Below are 22,467 nucleotides of genomic sequence, written 5' to 3'. Positions count from 1 at the left end.
TATGCTAATATTTTCAGAATCATCCATTTTTAATTTTTGTTTTCTTCATTTGATGAAATTTTTCTAGAGCCGGTCCTGTATCGGCTAATTAGTTCGACTTGTGGAAGTTGCCAAAAAACCAGAAACTGGATTAATTGATGTGTTGTATTGAATTATGGGTTATGTATAATATTTAATAATATTGAATTTGTATTAAATTGGTAAAGTACTCACAGTTTATTTTTTGTGTGAAGAAACTTTGTTGTTTAAATACTCTATTTAGCTAACAATATTTTACGTTTCTTGATTATAAACCGCTGAAAAGTTAGTTTTAGTAAGAGCAGATTTTAATCGGCACCTTATCAACTAAACGCAGGGTTGGACTCAAGCAGCGTGTTTGTTTTAGATCAAACGGCTGCTTCTAATGTAAATGTTAAGCAAAAGGGAAAATGTTTAAGTTCTGATTCTATTTTCCCGCCTATAGTTATAACTATTCAGCCTGCCAACCAAGCTATAGTCCATAATAGTAATGTATAAAATCCTGATGATATAGTGATTGAAATGTCTGGACATGACGAGGTTTTCGAAATTTTAAAGGACACCAACGCAGCCAGCACAAGTGAAGAAATACCAAAAGAACCAACGAAAAAAGAACAATACATAATTTCTGAGTCAAGTGAAAAATTAGAGTTGCATATCTATGAAAATGCTATCGATCAAGAAAATGTAAGAGGTGTAGAACATGGAGAAGTTTTCGAAATTTTAACGGACACCAACGCAGCCAGCATAAGTGAAGAAATATCACAAGAATTGCCGAATAAAGAACAATACAAAATTTCAAAATCAAATCAAGAATTAGATTTGAACATCAATGAAAATACTACTAATAAAGAACATGCAAGAAGTGTATCCAGTGATTTGGAAGGCACACAAATGGGTAAAATTAGAAAGAGGAAACCGGAGAGGCAATCTTGGAAAAGAGAAGCAAACAAAAGACTACGAGAAAGCGGTAAAGTGTATCTTGGTTTTCAAAAAGATCCTGAAACAAAAGTATAAAAACAAATTGCTCCTAAACCTGTGAAAAAATGGGACCACGGTGTGATTCAAATCAGTGTATAAAAAGTAAATCACGTGCTTGTTCCAACTTTTTAGAAGATACGAGAAAAGAAATATTTAACAAGTTTTGGAAAATGACATGAGAACAACGGAAAATTTTTGTGACTAATAATATTACATACACATCTGTAAAACGAAGGTATACAAAAAATGAAACATCATCCAGAAATTTTTCAATGTTTTATACTTTACCAGTAAATGGTCAAAATACAAATGTATGTAAAAATTATTTGTATCTACTTTATGCTTGGGTGAATTTCAAGTATGCTCATGGGTTAAGAAAGCTAAACACAATATTCACGAATCCAATGTATCAGAAGAAACAGGAATGAGACGAACACAGCCCAAAATGAATGGTGACAGCAGTTTTTAGATGAGCTACCAAAACTGCCATCCCGCTACTGCCGTAACAGCTCAAGAAAATTATATTTAGACCAGACTGTTCGATCTATTACAGCTTTATATAGCGAGTATCTGTTGAAGTGCAAAAATGAAGGCAATCAGGCTATGAGTAGAAGAACATTTGACGAGTTATTCCATGAGAAAGGAATTTCTATATATCTGCCCAAAAAAGATAAATATGCCATTTGTTGTCAACATGAAGTAGGGAACCTGGATGAGAAATCTTTTGCCAATCATAATACTAAGAAGGAAAGAGCAAGACAAGAAAAAACTGAATGACATCAAGCTAGCTCAAGATGAAACAAGGATCGTTTTAATGCTGGATCTACAAGCTGTTAAGGTATGTCCCAGCCTTAACGCAAGTGCTGTACATTATAAAACAAAATTATGTTTTGTTTATAATGTACAGCATATATAATTATAATTTCACCATAATGAATATAAAGACATAACATCTTATGTGTTATTGGTTTACCGAAATAGAAACCGATTTGTCCGCCTCTTTGGTTGTGGACTATATTACACTGTTTACGGATAGCAACTTGCCACTTACAGTGTACAGTGATGGATGTACATATCAAAACCGTAACAGTATCATGGCAAATGCACTGCTTTTTTGCTCTATAAGTAGAAATCAAATAATTGTAACACAAGGATAAATAAAAAGTGATATACTTTTTTCATAATATTACATATCCTTGTGTAGCTTAATTCCTTTTAGCTCAAATTTTATAATGCAACACTAAGACAACATACATATCATACCATTATATTTTGTCGTTCACCCATTTGGGCATCAATATTAATGCAACACTAAGTTATCTTACGCACATATCCTACTGTTGCCATGTCTTTGTTTATACCATCCAGCTTGCGGTCACAATTTTATCTTTAGTAATCTTAAACAATAGTTCTATTACATTGATGTTGAAAGGTGTATGTTAAAGAGTAAAAAATGAATAATTCGACCAATTTAAATGGTACAAATTATGGATATCTAGAAGTCAGTATTTAGTGTATTTAACGAACAAAATAACACTGATTCTGAGTTGTTATCTGGAATTTATAAAGCACAGGAAAAAGGTAAGTTAAATTCATGATAAATTCCCCTTTAAAAATTTTGGGCTGATTTAATAAAATGCAATAAATTTGTACTTTTACAACTTTCAGTATCCGCTATTACCATTACTGATTTTGATGATTTTTTCATTTTATTTTGTTTATTATATTTTGGAAAATAAGTATGTTCATGTTATTATTTATGTAATAACATGTTTGAACATCAAAATTGTTTTGTTTTTTGTATTGAAATGTGTAAAATTTTAAACAAAACTTTAGTGCAATATAAGTTTATATAACAGAAATTTACGGATATTGTTAAAAAACAGATTATCTTTGAGGGCAACAGTAGGACAACTAACTTTTTTTTCCAATTATTTTTCACTTTTTTATGAATTACTATAAATATTTATGCAAGGCCTGTAAAGTTTTATACTCAAACAAAATTTCATGTAAATCCATCCAAACATAAAAAAGTTATTCAAGTAATGAAGTTTCGTAAAAATTTCAATTGCGTTTTTCTAGAAACTACATTTTTTGACATATCCTACTGTCGCTTTGAGGCGACGATATAGGGTTAAGGCATCCTTCCAGTCTTTGCTTCTTGTACTTGATCTCTCACTTTTTTGTCTAGGTCTCCATAGCTGGACAGTGTTAATTCCATTTCTAATTTTTGTGCCTATTTGAGCAGCTTTTTTTTGTTTTATTCTAAAATACAACAGGAAGAAACGTTCCTTTTGATTTGATGTAATTTTTTTAGTTTAGTATTGATATAGTATGAATAAGGAAACAGGAGTAATAGGGCACCCATCAATAAAACAACTAAAAACACAAAATATTTGTCGTAATTATTTTTTATTTTCTTTTAAACGATTCAAATAAAATATCCATAACAAAATTCTTTTTGGAACTACTGACTTCTGGACAGATTTCAAATCCATGCACAAGTTACGAAATAATACTAAAAAAATTAAAACTAATGTTGTCTATTTAACTCTCTAAAACACTTGGCACATGAATTTTAAATCATTCATCACATTCAGACAGTATATCTTTTTGAACAAAGCTATTTGGTTTCATAATTACCATTTACGATATATCATATGATGGATTGTCAGTTAAGTTAGTACCTTAGAAGTGACGTACTTTGTCGCATTTCGAGTTAATAGTAAAAGGCAATTATGCAAATTAAATTTGTTCAAAAATCTAAACCATTCAAAGGAAACTGTTAAACACACACAGGTACGCCTTTACTATTAAAAAAATGTAAATTTTGATTAACAATTTATAGGAATTAATTAAAAGAAAATTTAACGTTACCAATTGAATATGAATAAAGATCAAAATAGCTCTTAGTTTGTGAATTTTTTGGAATCTACGTACTCTGTGTGTTTTAAGGAACATATGAACTATTCTTCCTTTAGATTTTTGTTACCAAACCCTGTTTTCAACTTCTTTTCCATCGTCTGGAGAAAAGCCCAGATTCAGGTATTAAGGCACCAAGTCACACAGTTCCTTTGGAACTATAAATACTGTTTTTCTTACTGTGTTCACTTGTTTAGTGTTCAAACCTTCTACTGAAATATAAAGATACATTTAAAACAAAAAATACTACCGAATCATCACTATAACTGTTCACAAAGTTGTAGAACTAAACAGTTCCCGTCATTTTATCATATACAGCTAAAATATTTCTAAATTTATGTCAAAAATATAAAATAAATCACTGGGAGTTTGAAGTATGCCAGTTTGTCTTTAAAGGAGGAAACTAAAGTTATTTATCATGTACATATACAAAGCACTACACAGTTACAAAAACTGCATGAGATGAAGTTTATACTTAACAAAAATCATTCTTTAAGAGTGTTAATATAGAACTTATAGATATTTTTCGGTAGTATCTAATATGACCTCGTTTTCAAAGTCCAAAATATATTAGCCTAGAATAATTCTTTTCTCTAACTATTTGAGAAAAAAATCTTAATACTGCTATAAAATATTTTCTTGTATGTCTAAGTTTTAAATTTCAAGTTGAATAGATCTTTTAGAATATTCTGATTTATAGAAAACTAATAATTTTACTTTATGTGTAACAACTTCATATATTCTAAAGATTTATTGGCCAGAATACAACTTTTTGCTACAACAAAATACTTTTTATATGAATCACAACAATCAGGTATTCTGTTATATTATATTGCTTAATTATATATTATTTTTTATAAAAATAAACTTTATCACACAAAATGTAATTATTTTATAAATTTATATATTAAATATAAGATTTAATATATAAATTTGACGTAAGATTTATGAGGGTGATTTGACATTAGTCTAAACTGTATACGGAGAGCATCCACCATCATTAACCAAATAGTGAAGTTCTGGCAAGGAGAATTTGTTCATAGTAGTATGATGATAGATTTAAGTGTTCCAAAAACTGGTACGACTCCTATATGATCATAGCAGATCAAAGAATCAAAATTGTGGGATAGCAGAGGCTCTAAGCATATTAAATAGGCGTGTACATAATATATACGATCATTAGGATATTAAAGGGCCATTTATGCAATGGGTGCTGAGTTTGAGAAGAGAAGAATGTTTTGACAATGATAAAATGCAATTAGAAAGATTTTGTGGGACGATACTTGTCGAATGAGCAGTCAAAATAGTGAAGAAAAAGAAGCGAAGGTTCGGAAAAGTGATTTTCTGGACCATTCCATTTTTTCTGATGGAATAATTATTGTTCCATATTAATTACTTGAAAAAAAAACGTACAGCAAGAACTATCGTGTACTAAGCTTTCGATGTTAATTTAAAGAAAAAAATTGTCAAAAATTACAATGAGGAACGTATCGACCATCAACAACGTATCGTACCAGAGAAGGTCGTATTGCAACGAACAAGGCAGCCATAGCGGAAACTTTACACTATTTTCAAGAGCTCAAGTAAAAATTAATTTTCAGAGAGGATAAAAACGTTGGAAAATATCTAATGATGTGAACAAAAATGCCAAATATCGTTCACTTTCTTAGTTAGTCTAGAATAATGTGAAATTACCCACTTATGTTTAATAAAGGAACGTTTTCAATAAAATGACTCATATAAATAAGTATATATATATATATATATATATATATATATATATATATATATATATATATATATATATATATATATATATATGTATATATGTATATATGTTAACTACATGTTCTACATTACGCAACTTTGGTTATGGAAAAACAGAAGAAATGAACACTGACCTAAGACACTATAATTTGAGCTTAAATTATCAACTAAACAATCACAATATAAATAAATGACGTCTCACTATAAAAAATTATGAAATGGAAATAATGAAATTAAATTATTTTTTTTAAACAAATCACCGAAGAACTACGTAAAAAACTTTTTTGAAAATCACAGTTTCAACTGCAGTCTACATTTGTATACTCGGCACAGCATTTCTAAAGTCCTTATCTATAGATTATTTATTATACTGGTGGTGAAACATCCCACTAAATCTTTTTCTTAAATAGTTTAGTCAGTTGTCTACATAGATTTTAGCGGTAACGTTTCCTTAGACAGGGAGTCTTGTTTTTTAGATCCTTTATTTTAAGTATACATAAATAATTCCTTAATAAGGATCAGGTGAATACTTTTTTTTCGTCAACGGACGTATTTTTATTTTATGTTAATACTGATTTCTGTGCATCCAGATCTAATATTTCACTTTATCTGCAGAATTGTGAGAAAATTATTTAAAAATATGGAGCTGGAAAATGTTTAACGAACATTATAAAATCAATCAAATAAATCCATTTTGCATAATGAATTTTTTGGATTATTCTTTTTATCGTTATTTCTTTTTTATTTTGTTCTATTGTATCAAAATCGTTCCAATATTTAAATAATCCCTCATTTTCTAGAGAAGCACACTATTATTACTTTTCTATAAAAGTAATTAAAAATATTAGGAATTGTATTGTTTTAAGCTACTGCTAAATAGGTGTTAGGATGTTATGTTACTATAATTTTTGGTTTTCCTTCTATGTGTGGCCATTAGTTGGTTAATTGACCTGTAATACATTCTGCCATCAATGGCTTTTAGTTGAGACCGTTTTTAAAAATAACTGAATAATTCTTAAACACGTGACTTAAAATGTACTCTCTAATGTATCATAAATGATAGACTATATATATATATATATATATATATATATATATATATATATATATATATATATATATATAAATAGTGGAACTTGGATATTACGGCCTTGGTAGTTACGTCATCTCGGTTGTACCGTCAATTTTTAATAGGTCCAGTCAAGTACTATTCGATAACGGTATTAAAAACATGGTTTCATCGGCTAAAAATAAAGTAAGTCTCGGCTATAGCGTCATACAATTTTACAATAGGTTGACGTTTTTTATTTTATGAACAATAAAGAGCAATGCGTTTCTGGCTTTGCGGGATTGTTCCTTCCAAGAATGTGAGAAATCCTGATTATCCCTTCTGTGTATAGTTAGCAGAACAGCCAGTTTAAGCAATTTTCGCTACCGTGAAATTGTGTTCGGCTCGTTTTGTTTTTAGATTTTAATTTAGTAATTAACTTTTTATTTTTTTAATATGGCAAGTTGTAGTACTAAAAGGAAGGCATTGCATATTGAAAATAAGGTGCGTGTTATAACAGCATTTGAAAGTGGTCGAAAAATTGCTGATGTATGTCGGCAATTTGGACTTGTTAATTCGACTGTAAGCTCAATCCTACAAAACAAGGACACAGTTTTAAAAGCCTTTAATGAGAAGGGGAGAAACTGTTAAAAATATTAGGACGTGCATTCGTAGTGATGTAGATTCAGCTCTACTCAAATGATTCAAGCAGTGTCGCAGTTCTGATATTCTTGTGTCCGGACCACTTTTAAAGGAGAAAGCTATAGAGTTCGGAAAACTGTTTGGTGAAGATTTCACATGCTCCAATGGCTGGCTAGATCGGTTTAATGGAGAAGCAAAATGTGTGGACGAGAACGTGACGGTTACAAAACACATGGCCACTACTAAGGCAACTATACAAGGATGAAGATATCTTCAATGGCGATGAAACTGGTGTCTTTTACAAATTAACGCCAGACAAAACTTTCAAATATTTCAAAAATCAAAAATGTGTCGGGTGGAAAGCTTTCAAAACAAAGAGTCACGGCTTTTGTTTGTGCAAACATGACAGGTAGAGAAAATTTTGGTTATTGGAAAAAGTTTACATCCTAGATGTTTTAAAAACATAAAAACACTGCCTGTAAACACAAAAAAGCGTGGATGACTTCTGCTATTTTTGAAGAAGAATTGAAAAAGTGGGACAAGGAACTCTCTCCCAAAAAAAATTCTAGTTGACAACTGTGCAGCCCAAGCTTAATTTGACCAATATCAGCCTAGTTTTCTTACCAGCCAACCGCAAGAGTGTCTTACAGCCTATGGACCAAGGAGCAATAAGAAGATTAAAGTGCCATTATCGGAAATAGTTTTTGAAAAGTATGATTTTTTTTGTATGGACAATGGGGAAGAACCCGTGACCATTACCATCCTTGATGCAGTTCCGTTTTTAGACAATGCGTGGAGTGCGATTATGTCAGTGACAATTTGTAAGTGCTTTCGTCAAGATAAATTGACTGTAGTTTCCCCCAATGTTCTGGATGTTGACAAGGATGCCGAAATGCCTTTGTCAGAGTAGATAAAAAAATTTAATGTAAACCAGAGAGAGTTTGGAACTGATCTTAACTCCTACATTTCAGTGGACGATCAGGTAGAAACATTTTAAGTTTTAAGTAATAAAGTAATTGTGGAACAAGTGCAAAATGTGGAAATAGATGTTGATGAAGATAATAAAGAAAACGAAGAACACGACGTTGATTGTCCTACAATCCAAGAAGCAATGAGAACTGCCGAGACCATATCCAGGTTTTACCAGTACAGGGAGACATCGACAACTACCAAAGAAGAAGCTCAGAGTATTAAGGACACTACAGAAGAACTTTATTTTTCGGAAAGTCTTGTGCAGAAGAAAATAACGGACTTTTTTCAGTATCAGAACTTTTTCATCAAAAATGTAAGTTTCATATACACGATACGCTTTATTTCTTAATTTTTTTATCCTAAATGCAGCTGTAATAGTAAATAATGCTGTAAAAAATTTTGCCTCGTTAAAATTTCATTTTTTCTACCCTCTTTTATAACGTCTCTCTGATATAGCGTCATTTTTTTTACTGGACCTTCAATAACCCTATAACCAAGTTCCACATATATATATATATATATATATATATATATATATATATATATATATATATATATATATATATATATATATATATATCCTATATAATATATTTTTTATTTCTAGTAATAATATAAAATGTATATAAATCGACAGCTTGAACGCTATTTGCGAATATAATTTAATATCTAGGATATATCGCATTTAACACAAAAGTAGTGAAATATTAACGGTGACCACTGTAGATAACAGGTGGCAACTTTGCCAAATTTTGTGAGTGAATTTGAGAATCATAGATCGTGCTTATTATTTTTATAGAAAAAAATAAGCAAGCATAGTTTGTTTTTAATACACTTATGTTTAAAATCGTCATAATTTAATCTTTATGTAATTTTAAATGTCTGTTGCCTATATGCTACATCTTTTATACCATATTTTATAAAAAATATAACTGTTGAATATATGCTACATTGCGCGCTTTTATAAATTTTTACATTTTTTGAGGTAATGGATAAATTTGAGTATTTCGCCAAAAACCTGTCAGAGTAAGATCAATAATGGTTTAATTGGTAATCAAGATGATTAAGATGGGAGGTGCAAATTGTTTAAAATATTTTACTTTTAGAGCTTTATAAAATATGAAAAATTCTGTGTTAGTTTACGTTCCAATAAGACTATAAACCAAACAGAAGAATAAATTGGGACCTACTTTCTAGTCATTGCCACCTGGAAGCAAAGAATTAGCAATGCTACTATTAGCAATGCTACTATTAGCAATGCTACTATTAGCAATGCTAGTCATTGCCACCTGGAAGAAAAGAATTAGCAATGCTATGTAAGTAAAAAATGAAACATAAGTAAACTGGACAACAAAGCAAATCTAAGAGTATAAAACTGCAGTAGAGGTGGAATTATATAGAGACGAAAATCTATTAGATGTGGAAGGGCGATTGCAACATATCAAGAAAAGCGACAGGTAATATGAGAACAGGAGAAGCATCGAAACTAAGAGTGATTTGACGCTGAATATAAATTGACATAGACGAAAAACGACGATGCAATGATAAAATATTTACAACTAGTAAAAAGAAGTAACAATGAAGATTACAACATCAAAAGAAGATAGGCAACACAAGTGTGAAGAAAGAAACAGAGATCGAGACGACCAATTAAAAAAACGGGAACTTGGCTCCAAATATGGGATGATGGGAATTATATTAATAAACATATCATACGAAGTAGTTTCTTTTCTCTTATATACCAAATTAACACTGTAGACAAACCGATCTACTAGTGATGTGATACACATTGCTGAGGCAATTGTTAGAAAAGAGTCACGAATGTAACATCGCCATAAACAGTCTATTTATTGATTTCAAACAAGCCTTTGACACCATAAACAGGAAAAAACTACATGAATACTTAATAATTATGGGTATATCAAAAATACTAGTCAGATTGGTAAATACATTAACTGTTTATCGGAAATTTTGGAAAATCGATTATAAGAAGATTTCGACAATTATATAGAATGAATAATAAAACTCGAGACGTTTTTCAATGGAACAGAGTGGCTATACCACTGCCACTACACGTTGCAAAAGAACGACTTAATAGAGTACTTAAAAAAGTGCTACACCAGAAAACAAATGAACATACTAATAATTTTCGACATGATGGAGTGGGTGTAACATATTTAAGATGCCATATAAAGTTTGTTCTATAAATTAATTGAAAGAAATCAAAATACTTTGTTGCGATATACGCTGTTTAAATAAATATTCATTATTTTTTTATTTCCTTTTATTCAATAACATCTAAAACTGCTTATATATCGGTACTTTTACTAAGGTTCAGTAACAGTTTAAAAACTATTCTGTTATTTATAAAACGGTCCCTATTTTACCGACTGTTTCCTCTGTTGATATCTAGAGATAAAACCATTGAAAATATAATATATTCAGGTAATCTCTGGTCGAAGAAACAACCGGGTTCCAGCCGGAATGGAAAACCAACTTTGTAATTGAGACTCCCTGCGAAGTCGACTGTAGAAATACTGAATAGCGGTAGAATGTCTCAACCATGAATAATTTCTTGTATACTGACGTAGGTTCCCGTAACGAAACCCAAAAGACCGAACATAATCAGGAACATGTTTTTCCATAACCGCCAGTTGAAACGACCCAAACCTGGGTCTTCGTAAAACGTAACTAATTCGATGATACTTGGAAATATAAGCCCCAACATGGACAGGCATACAGCACCTACTAGCGAGATGAAGGCTCCCAAGTTAGGGATTAAAATGGCCATAACCACTGTTACGATTACTAAACTGGCTCTGATGCTGTATTCTGCCAATGTTTTTCGGTTAAAGTTATTCTTTACCGCCTTCCAGATTATCTCCATAGGTACGTAGAACTGTAGAGCGTACGTGCAGAAAATCGCAACGGCAATCATCACCTTCACTGATTGGGCCAATCTAAAAAAAAAACAAAAATTATTAAAACATATTACTTAAATACACGCATATATATATATATATATATATATATATATATATATATATATATATATATATATATATTATTGCGATATTTAAAGTCTTGGTGCGCCAAGCAATAATTAGCTAATTAATTTTTTGATTAATTAAAATTATTTAAATGATATGATTATGACTCTATCACAATTTTTAATTCTTTTATCTCAGGGTTAAATTCGTGCTTCAATATCTATGCTATTACATGTGAAAGGTAAGGTCCAAAGAATACCGGAATAATAAAAAACACATATGATCTAACACTATATATTGAAATAAAAATAATGAAATAATTCACACTCAAAAGTTTTCAATAAACAAATCTCATATAATGATTCTCAAAATTTTGTTCTGCGTACGTGAACAATCAAAATTAATGGTACAAACAATGTTAATTGAAATCTCAAAATCCCAAACTATTCTAACTCTCCTAATCAAAATATTTATATCCTTTCTAAATTAAGTGTAAAAATTGTGTTATCAATAAAAGAAAAAAACTGCAGAAAACAAAAATATCTCTCTCTGATGATGAGTGGTCCAAATCCTTGTTCCTTGTAGACTATATTATCTCCTCTCAACCGCTCCCTATGTAATCAGCAATCTTACAACAGATTGTTGCAAGTATATCGTCCTTAATGATCTCCTTCAAAAGCACAAATCATTCAAATTATGATAGCCTTTCTCCTCTCGATAAACTGAATCTCTCGTTGGCCCGAGTGAAAAATGACTCTTGGAATATCTTCTCTTTACGATAAACTGAATCTCTCGTTGGCCTGAACAGTGACTCTTGGAATATAAGTAGAAAAATATGACTTACAATATTTTGCTGCTTCAGCTTCTGTCAGATACACTAACTCCACAAAACTCACTAACATTCAACACTACTGCTTGCTACTTCTCGGGAACCGGCAGAGAACAATCACTGTTCGTCTTACAGACTTGGAAAACCAACTGATTATCTTTTCTCTCTCCTAAATCTAGCTAAACTTTCATTCCTACATACCTATCCCACCTTTTTCAATCTCCGCCAATCAAAACTCGTCACAATTCCCCCATTTTTTCATTTCGATAACAAACAAATTTTTACCTATAATTATAAAATTTCCTAAAACTTATTTACAAATAATATTTTTCTATAATTCTTAAAAACTAACAAAAACCTCTTTCTAAAATCTCTTCTATTGTCTCTACTCACCGCATTAATGTATTTGGAAAACCCGGTTCAATTGTCTTTGGATTTCACTTAAAATTATGCGGGTCACTCAAGTATAACAAATAAATAATTTATGCATAGCTTACATTTTTGTTGGTTATTATCCTACTTATCTGAATTATTTTAATGTTTTTGAACTTTGAAATATTTTAATCAACCCAATATTTTTCTCGATTTTACATATCATAACAAATCCCCGCCATTTGATCTGCCGAAAACTCTTTGTTAAATTTTAAAAATGACAAAAGTTTTCTAGGATCAAATTATTTCACTATGTTATTAAAATCTACTTATGATACTGATAAATGTCGTGAATGTTAAAATACCCCGTATATTGCCTGTCTTTATACGGGATTGGATATATTTTCGTTTTAAATTTTTCCAAGTATTTTCCCTTAATAGAAAGTTCATAATTTTTAGCAACTCGGTTTACTTCATTAATAAGATCTCCATAATTTTCTAAAATCTTCTCTATTTTCTTCTCCATGTTTTCTCCACATATTATTTTTCTTTTATCCTCAGTTTGTTCACATGTGTTCACTGTCCGTATTACTTCTTCACAAAATTCTGGATTCTCGTCCATCAGTGCCATTTTTTCTTCTGTTTTCTTTCCGAACTCTTCTTCTTTTTCTTCCTTCTCTTTTTCTCTTCTGTTAGATCTTGTTCTTGTACTTTCGGTTTATCCTCTACAGTCATATCGATTTCTTTGCGTTTTTCCTGTGCATTGATCCTTCCAAAATTTGTTTTCCTATCTGTTTGCTTTTCTTCTCCTGTGTTGTCTGGTTCTGCTCTGATTTCCAGTTTATTTTCCGAAAAATTTATGGTGATATCTTTTTTTCTCAATTCATCAATTCCCGCTATCATATCATGATTTAAATCTTCAATCACCACACATTTCATAATATGGAATTTGTTTCCCACTCTTATCTGTACTCCCAAACCTTCGTTTACTGTCGTCAAATTTTTATTGTTTGCACCCACTAAATCAACCCTAGGAATCTTATACACAAATCTGTCCAAATTTAATTCTTTTACTAGTTTTTTATTGATTAGCGATATCTCCGAGCCAGAATCAATCACAATTTTAATCGCTTTATGTTTTATAAATGCATCTAAAAATATTAGATTAGAATTAGAAATTTGCCTTTCGTTTCCTATTGCTACATGATTCATCTCCCTTCTATTTTGTTGTTGGAAACTCTGGTTATTTCTATCGTCCATTTGTTCGTTAGTATTCCTATTCGGAGGATTTTGTGCATCTCTATTCCTGTTGTGATTTTCATATGTTCTATGTTGTGTGTCATTCCTGTTATCGTAATGTTGTTGTCTATTGTAATTATTGTAATTTCTCGGCCTATATTCGTTTGTTGATCTGGGATGTCGGTTTCTCTGGTCATAATTTGATGAATACCTTCTTTCCGGTCCATTATATTGGTCATGTTGCCTTCTATTTCTCATTTCTTTTCTTTTCGCTTCTTTTAATTGAAGGAATTTTCACAAACTATCAATATCTTGATAGTTTCTCAAAATCACGTGATCTTCCAACGTTTCCTCAAAATGTCTGCTGATCATTTCTACCAGCTGTTCGGTAGAATATTTGTATTCTAGATATTTTGAATTGTTATATATCTGCAAAGCATATCTTTCTTCAGATATTCCCATTTTTTCGTGATATTTTCCATTCTGTAGCTCTTGGTTGATTTCTCTCTGTTTATTTTTCCCCCAGAAATAGTTGAGAAATTTATTTTCAAAATCTGTCCAATTTTCAAACTCATCTTCCTTGCTTTCATACCATAACGCTGCTCCTTCTTTCAAATGGTTTCTAATTGTTTCTTTGCAATCGTCAAAATATCTAATATGTTGTAATTTGGTTTTCAAATTTTTAACAAACGGTACTGGGTGTGTTTTCCGAATATCCCCGCCAAATTGTATTTTCGCCTCGCTTGTTCCATGGATGATAACTTCTTTTCTCTCTACCCCTCTTAGTTCAATTTCTGCCATTTGTTTTTCATTTTGCTTTAATCTTCTTTCTACTTCCTTCCTGTCTTCTTGTAGCGCCATTTCAAATTTTTCTTCTAACTGTTCTAATTCCTTTTTCTGGACAATCTTTATTTCCTTCATCGTATTTTGGATATCTTTTATCTCTGTCTCTTGTTTTGCATTCTTTATGGTTATTTCTTCTATCTGTTGTATCAGTTCTTTCTTTATCCCCTCAACACATCCTTTAATTTCTTGTTCATAGTTTTCCAAACGCTGCTCTATATTCCTGTTATTTAGTTCTATTGCTTGTCTTGTTTCCCGTTGGTTTTCTTCCATTCTCTTTGCTGTTTCATTCATTGTTTGTTTTGTTTCCCTTTGATTCTCTTGTATGGCCTGTTTTGTTGATTCTTGTATTTGTTGTGTCTGTAATTGCATTAGTTGTAATATTTTCTCTATTCCTGATAATTCTTTTTTTTCCTCAACTATTGTAACATTTCCTTCATTATCCGATCCTTCTTCAACAATTGTTTCCTCTTCTCTGTTATCCTCCTTCCTTTCTTGCATTTTGCTTTGACTCCTTGTGGTCGACATGTTGTTTCTTTTCGTTACTGTTTTTGTCCCCGCCAAATGTGAAATTTTACAACACTCTATATGTTTCAGAACACGACAATATTTCTCCCCAAATGTATTAAATTTTCACGACAAATATCAAATATGCAATCAGTAAAATTCAAATAATTCAAAATAAATATCAAATGTACGATTGGTAAAGAAAATAAAATCAAATAATTCAATAGCAGTAAATATCCACTAACTACGATCAATCAATAAATCAAATTTATATTCCCTGGAAAAATTGTCAAAATACTTTCAAATTCAAATTCCCTCAATGTTATATGTTTTTATCTCTGGATCACCTGTACTTATTCCAGATCTCTTTCCCTTCCTTCAAATGTAAAGCTGCGATATTTTCAAGCCCCACGTTTTGGAAGCCAGTTATTGCGATATTTAAAGTCTTGGTGCGCCAAGCAATAATTAGCTAATTAATTTTTTGATTAATTAAAATTATTTAAATGATATGATTATGACTCTATCACAATTTTTAATTCTTTTATCTCAGGGTTAAATTCGTGCTTCAATATCTATGCTATTACATGTGAAAGGTAAGGTCCAAAGAATACCGGAATAATAAAAAACACATATGATCTAACACTATATATTGAAATAAAAATAATGAAATAATTCACACTCAAAAGTTTTCAATAAACAAATCTCATATAATGATTCTCAAAATTTTGTTCTACGTACGTGAACAATCAAAATTAATGGTACAAACAATGTTAATTGAAATCTCAAAATCCCAAACTATTCTAACTCTCCTAATCAAAATATTTATATCCTTTCTAAATTAAGTGTAAAAATTGTGTTATCAATAAAAGAAAAAAACTACAGAAAACAAAAATATCTCTCTCTGATGATGAGTGGTCCAAATCCTTGTTCCTTGTAGACTATATTATCTCCTCTCAACCGCTCCCTATGTAATCAGCAATCTTACAACAGATTGTTGCAAGTATATCGTCCTTAATGATCTCCTTCAAAAGCATAAATCATTCAAATTATGATAGCCTTTCTCCTCTCGATAAACTGAATCTCTCGTTGGCCCGAGTGAAAAATGACTCTTGGAATATCTTCTCTTTACGATAAACTGAATCTCTCGTTGGCCTGAACAGTGACTCTTGGAATATAAGTAGAAAAATATGACTTACAATATTTTGCTGCTTCAGCTTCTGTCAGATACACTAACTCCACAAAAACTCACTAACATTCAACACTACTGCTTGCTACTTCTCGGGAACCGGCAGAGAACAATCACTGTTCGTCTTACAGACTTGGAAAACCAACTGATTATCTTTTCTCCCTCCTAAATCTAGCTAAACTTTCATTCCTACATACCTATCCCACCTTTTTCAATCTCCGCCAATCAAAACTCGTCACAATTCCCCCATTTTTTCATTTCGATAACAAACAAATTTTTACCTATAATTATAAAATTTCCTAAAACTTATTTACAAATAATATTTTTCTATAATTCTTAAAAACTAACAAAAACCTCTTTCTAAAATCTCTTCTATTGTCTCTACTCACCGCATTAATGTATTTGGAAAACCCGGTTCAATTGTCTTTGGATTTCACTTAAAATTATGCGGGTCACTCAAGTATAACAAAGAAATAATTTATGCATAGCTTACATTTTGTTTAGTACAGGTAATCCAAGAATTTAATAACTTTTCTTCTTCGAAATGTTTGTTGGTTATTATCCTACTTATCTGAATTATTTTAATGTTTTTGAACTTTGAAATATTTTAATCAACCCAATATTTTTCTCGATTTTACATATCATAACAATATATATATATATATATATATATATATATATATATATATATATATTGTTGATTCATTTTATCAATCAGAGATAGAATAAAAATTTGATTTTGTTATAGAACGCGGGCCTCTAAATTTCCAAGCTCTGTACATCGATTTGTAAATATTTGTTATAAGTAGTTTTAAGCAGTGGGTTTATCCATAATGAGTTTTACCCTGAAGGACTGAAAACATTAGTAAATACTTATATTTCACCGGTAGGGCTGTTGCATAACAAACAATAACATTTTGGACAATGAACAATTTGGACGCCGATAACAAGTTATCGACGTCCAAAATACGTTGTTGTAATAGTTTAAATAGATTTGTTAAAACGTTCTTTTCGAAACTTTCATTTGTCCCAGTTTTCTGGGTGGTCCTTCAAAGAAGTATATAAAGTGAACCTATTTCCCTAAGGACAAAACTTGTTCCCCAAGGGAAAAAACCAGCGACCTATGACTGGTGCGCGAAACAAAGGCATCAGGACAAGGTGTAAGGACAAACACACCTGCATCTTCGCTCAACGGCTGTACCGGTGAAAAGGCGTACAAGCAGAAAAGACACGAGGGGGCAAAGATTAACCAGAGTTCATTTGTGTACAGGATTAGAGTAAAAAGTAATGACAGTTTTCGTGACGTGCCTGTCTGTATTAAAGCTTTTATTTCTATTCACGGGGTTACTTTTCGAAGAATTCAAACAATCAGAAAATCGTTGGCTTCTAATCGCACTGTAAAACCAGATGGAAGGGGTAAGCATAATAAGGCCCCACCAATTAAGTGACGAAACTAAACTTTGTGTCAATTCATTTCTTCAATCACAAAAGGGTAGAAAGTCATATTATTCTGTAAAAGACACTGATAAAATTTATTTATCGGAAGATCTCAATATTTCAAAATTATGGTCAATGCATAAAGGTTTGAATTCCAATCACAAAGTTTCCTTCTTCTTCTTAAAGTTCCATCTCCTATCGGAGGTTGGATATCATAACGGCTATGGTCACTTTGTTGGCTGCTGCTCTGAAAAGTTGTAGTGAACTACAGTTAAACCATTCTCTAAGGTTCTTCAGCCAGGAGATGCGTCTTCTTCCTTGGATCCTTCCTTGCATAATAATTCTCAGCAGCTCATATTTTTCTCCTCTGATTATGTAGCACATGTGACTAACAAGTCTAAAAAAGCTGCATTCGAACAATCTATTGCTACTGCAACTGTGGAAGGGAAAGTTAACCTTGAAAAAGACTTGAATAAGTTGTTGTGAGGAAAATCTCTATTTACGTAAGAGTGCTGCATTTTATGACTTGAAGACTTAATACAAAAGAAAAGCCGGAAAAACTCATGACATGGAATCCATTGCTATGGATTTCCAAAAGAACTTGCACACTCCCAACATCACTACAAATGATGTTTATTACAAGCGACAATTAAATTTTGTCTCATTTAACATTCATGTTCTTTCTGATCAAACATCTGTGTTTTATACATACGATGAAAATGTCGCTAAAAAGGGAGCTGATGAAGGGTGCTCGATGATTGACCATGTTGTGACTTCCATTCTATCTACGACTGTTCGTAATCTTGCAATATTTTGCGATAGTATCCTGGTCCAAACAAAAACTATACATTGATACGTTATCTGCATTATTTAGTGATAAAGCAAAAACGATTTGACAATGTTAAAGTAATGTTTCCTATTAGAGGTCACAGTTACTTAGAGTGTAACCGTGACATGAGTCTCATCAATCAAAAATCCTATGTCGAGGTTCCAAAGGAATGGAGGAAAGTTATAAGAAGTAATCGTGTGAAACCATCTCCATTCATAGTAACTGACTGTAAAAAAGGCATGTTCAAGTCTTGGACTAATTTTTTGAAGCCGATGTACCAATTAAAGTGCCCAGTACCTACAAGGACAATCAGACGTCTTCATGTAGATAGTTCTATACCAAGTTTAGTTCGTCACCGTTCTAGTTTCTTTGGTAGTTATTACAGCCATGAAATTACCAATAAATACAAGAAAAACGGATGAAGGGCCATCAACAAGAGAACAACATTCCCACACAAGAATTAAACGTTTTGTATGAGGCCCCAATCCCAATCTCACGTGTGAAATACAATGACCTACAGTCTTTAACTAAATTTCTCATCAATACTGAAGCTAAGACCTTCTACAATAACTTGATGTAGGATGGACGTGAGAGCCATGATCAGCATGATGACATATACTTGGACTTCATGAACGACAATGATGAGTAAAGGTAAATATTTTTCTGCACTACAACTTATATTATGGACTTCTATCTGATTTATTAGTACCAGATTAGATTATTAATTATAACATTAGTAGATACACTACAACTCATACTACAACTGGGTTTTGTTCCAGAATACTGCTCAAAGAACCAGAGTGCTGGTGGAGGCCAAGAGAAAATTTAAATCGAGCATCCATTTTATATTACCAACACATATAGTTTTTTAGGTTTTATATCACATATAACATGATGTAAAATTAAAATTAAGTTTTTAGAACAGAAACTAAACCTTATTTTTAAAGCATAAACTTTGTTTTTCGTTTCATGAAAAATTTAGCTAATGGACTAAAACCGTTTTCCCCCTGACCCTTCAATTATCTCAGCTCCTTTTATCAAGCAAGCTCTTTCATATGACTTTTCAAGCTTTATCTTTACTTATTTTTAAAACTTATCATAAAAATACTAATATATTATTCATAAAAATACTTACGGTTCGTCGGGAAGATTCAAGCTGATACTTCCAACTTTGACATCATCTCCATAGCGTAAGTATCCGAAGAATCCAACAGATGCGTATAGGATCACAACGAAAAACATGCCAATGTTGAGCACGCCGGGACATCCAATAAAGTGACCTGGAGTTTTCATGTTATTCTCCAATGGCATAACTACACCAATACCTTCCAAAGCGAAAATGGCGGTGCCGAAGAAGGCAGGCAAAGTGGAAACACTAGCAAAATGAGGTCTGGAACTGAGTGGTGGTAGACCGTTAAATATATAATAGAAAGTAATACCAAGGCCTACCGCTACTAGGACATTAGCGAGCATGGATAATGGTGCGAGATATTTGAGATTTCTGATAAGATTAGTGCCGATTAAGAATGGTAACAAGGCCGCCATGTATATCCTGACGTCATAATGGTATTCGACGTCGGTGTAACCATCTACCACTTGCTTGAGGTTCTTTGCCACGAATAATACGTACACACAGCAGCAGCCTATGAGATCTACCACCAAAAAGAAGTTAATCATAGCTTTGGCAAACTTAGCCCAGGGATGGAAACCTTTCGGTCCGATGAGGAAAGCAGCTTCTGCAACCTCGGCAAAACCGAGAGCTGAAACCCTTTGCCGCCTGTAGATTTCATGCGCACTTTTGACCAAAATATGGACGCAGTAGGTGCAAATTATACCAATGATAAACATACATATGAGACCAAAGAATAAGCCGGCGTGGTGGAAGGCTAATGGCATGGCCAAGATACCGCTTCCCAAACATCCTTTAAGAAGATGGATGAGCGTATCCAAGTCCCTGCAAAAAGTAGATAAAACTGATTACTTTGTTGTTTTTATTGGGTAAATAATTTTTAGTAATGTGTGAGATTTATTTTATAAATAAAAATGCAATTAAAAATTATTATTAATCTTTCAGAAAAAGGTATAACATTTGTGACATATTGACGTAATTGAGGAGATACGATTACTCCAACCCCATACATATGTTGACCGTCATTATTTCCCGAGGGACATACCAAATGGTTGTCAACAATACAAGCACCACTATTTGGCCACCTCATATCGCGTATGCCCACTATACCTACTCCAAGTCTGGTCATTTCTTGAATGGTATTATGTAGTTTTCCAGCCTGATACATTGTCTTCACATTCCAGGTACCGTTGGCGTCATAAAAAACTGATACAACTCTTATAACTAAAAACCGTGTTTTTTAAGTTGTGTGTAAAGGTCTAGTCACATGTGTCATTCTAATTTCTGGGGCACTGTTGCCAGTTCAACGAAAATATATGAAACCAACTAAAGCAGGACTGTGCGACAGACCGCCAGTTTTGAGTATACTAAAAACTAAAACATTATCGAACATTCTCTATCAGTCAGTCATATTTATTTAAACATGCATCCTAAAAAATTCTCCTATTACTATTGTAATTTTCCATAATCTCAATTAAGTACCCACACATTGATTTGTGTTTTATTATAATTTCTGAAAATATTTCAATTCAAAAATAATGATAGATAATCAATCTAGACATAACTTTAAATTATTATAATAAAACATTACAGTGAGATATTGGATTGTAACTTTCACGCTTTGAAAAGCGTTTTTTCGTCCGGGATATTTTATAGTTTATAATACGTAGGATAAAGTATAATGTTAGTTTTTCACATTTATTGTTCTTGTAATAAATAATAATTTAATTTTAGTAGTTTGCCTGTTACTAAACTTATTGACACAGAATACAACTCGTGTTCGGTAGGTAATTGACGTATAAAATTACAGTATATGCATTCCCATGTTCCCTGTGCCAATCCCCTAGGTTTAAAGATCCTTCAAACATTTTTGATATTAGCTCAACCCTATCTCTGGTTATTAAATTTATTAGATACGGTTTTTGGTTGTTAATGATAAAAATAATACCTATACAAAAACTTTGTACATTTTTGAACGTTATTTTTTATACAGATTGAACGAATTTAAAACGGAACATACGAAATCAATGTATTTCGGCTCAACTCCGCTCTAGGTGGTTAGCCAACAAAAGGTTGTCAAATAATTATATTATAAAAATCCAATACTTCAGCGGGCTGCTGGATTCTGAATTCTTTCAAGAACAAGTCAAAACTCCACCTAAATAGGTTGCCTAGAATCACTGAAAAAACTAGACTACACAAGTAGTTATTATGCTGTCAAACCACTTATCGCTTCCTTATAGTCCAAGAGATAGAGCCGAAATTTTGAACTGATTAGTAATATGACATTTCTCTATTGGAATATATTCATTGTAACTGGGTTAAGACTTTGCCTTACAGGCGGGCGCCCCTCGTGGTACAGGGGGTGGCTATACAGGGATGAAGTTGTCATTTTTTTCGGAAAAATTAACGATCGATAATATGGCTGAAAATTTGCCCAGAGGTATATTTAAGAAAAAAATGTGATTTGTAAAGTAAATATTACTTTAGTTTGAAAAAAAAAACATTATCATAATATCATTTTAAAACTACAAAATATTCTATAAAAGATTCAGACGATGACGTAGAGTTTTATCAAATGTTTTAGAAAAGTTTTTCTAATTTTTTTTTCTTATCGGAAAAATCGTTTGAAAATTTTTGGAAAAAAATCATGGTATAACTGACAGAAAATCGAAAGGATTCTACAAATTAGATTTTACCTCAAAAAATTACGAAAATTTTCATTTACGGAAATTTTTTGGAAAATTTTGAGGAAA

At 31.7% G+C, this 22,467-nt stretch overlaps 1 protein-coding gene across 4 annotated transcripts in view; it reads right to left on the bottom strand.

The window, feature by feature from the left end:
* Positions 1–3,392: 3,392 nt before the first annotated feature.
* The window catches only part of LOC140450061 (proton-coupled amino acid transporter-like protein pathetic), a 527,271-nt gene continuing 508,196 nt past the window's right edge, over positions 3,393–22,467 (bottom strand). For all 4 annotated transcript variants that reach the window (XM_072543492.1, XM_072543490.1, XM_072543491.1 and 1 more), the window contains exons 4-5: positions 19,718–20,536; positions 3,393–11,310 (exon numbers count right to left, since the gene is read on the bottom strand). In XM_072543492.1, the coding sequence (XP_072399593.1) occupies positions 10,908–11,310; positions 19,718–20,536 (1,222 nt within the window). In that variant the 3' untranslated portion in view covers positions 3,393–10,907. The remainder of the gene's footprint in view (positions 11,311–19,717; positions 20,537–22,467) is intronic.

The sequence above is a fragment of the Diabrotica undecimpunctata genome, chromosome 9 (assembly GCF_040954645.1).
Source record: "Diabrotica undecimpunctata isolate CICGRU chromosome 9, icDiaUnde3, whole genome shotgun sequence".
Taxonomy (NCBI): domain Eukaryota; kingdom Metazoa; phylum Arthropoda; class Insecta; order Coleoptera; family Chrysomelidae; genus Diabrotica; species Diabrotica undecimpunctata.
The sequence above is the reverse complement of the archived record's forward strand: the minus strand, read 5'-3'. Positions and strand labels throughout refer to the sequence as shown.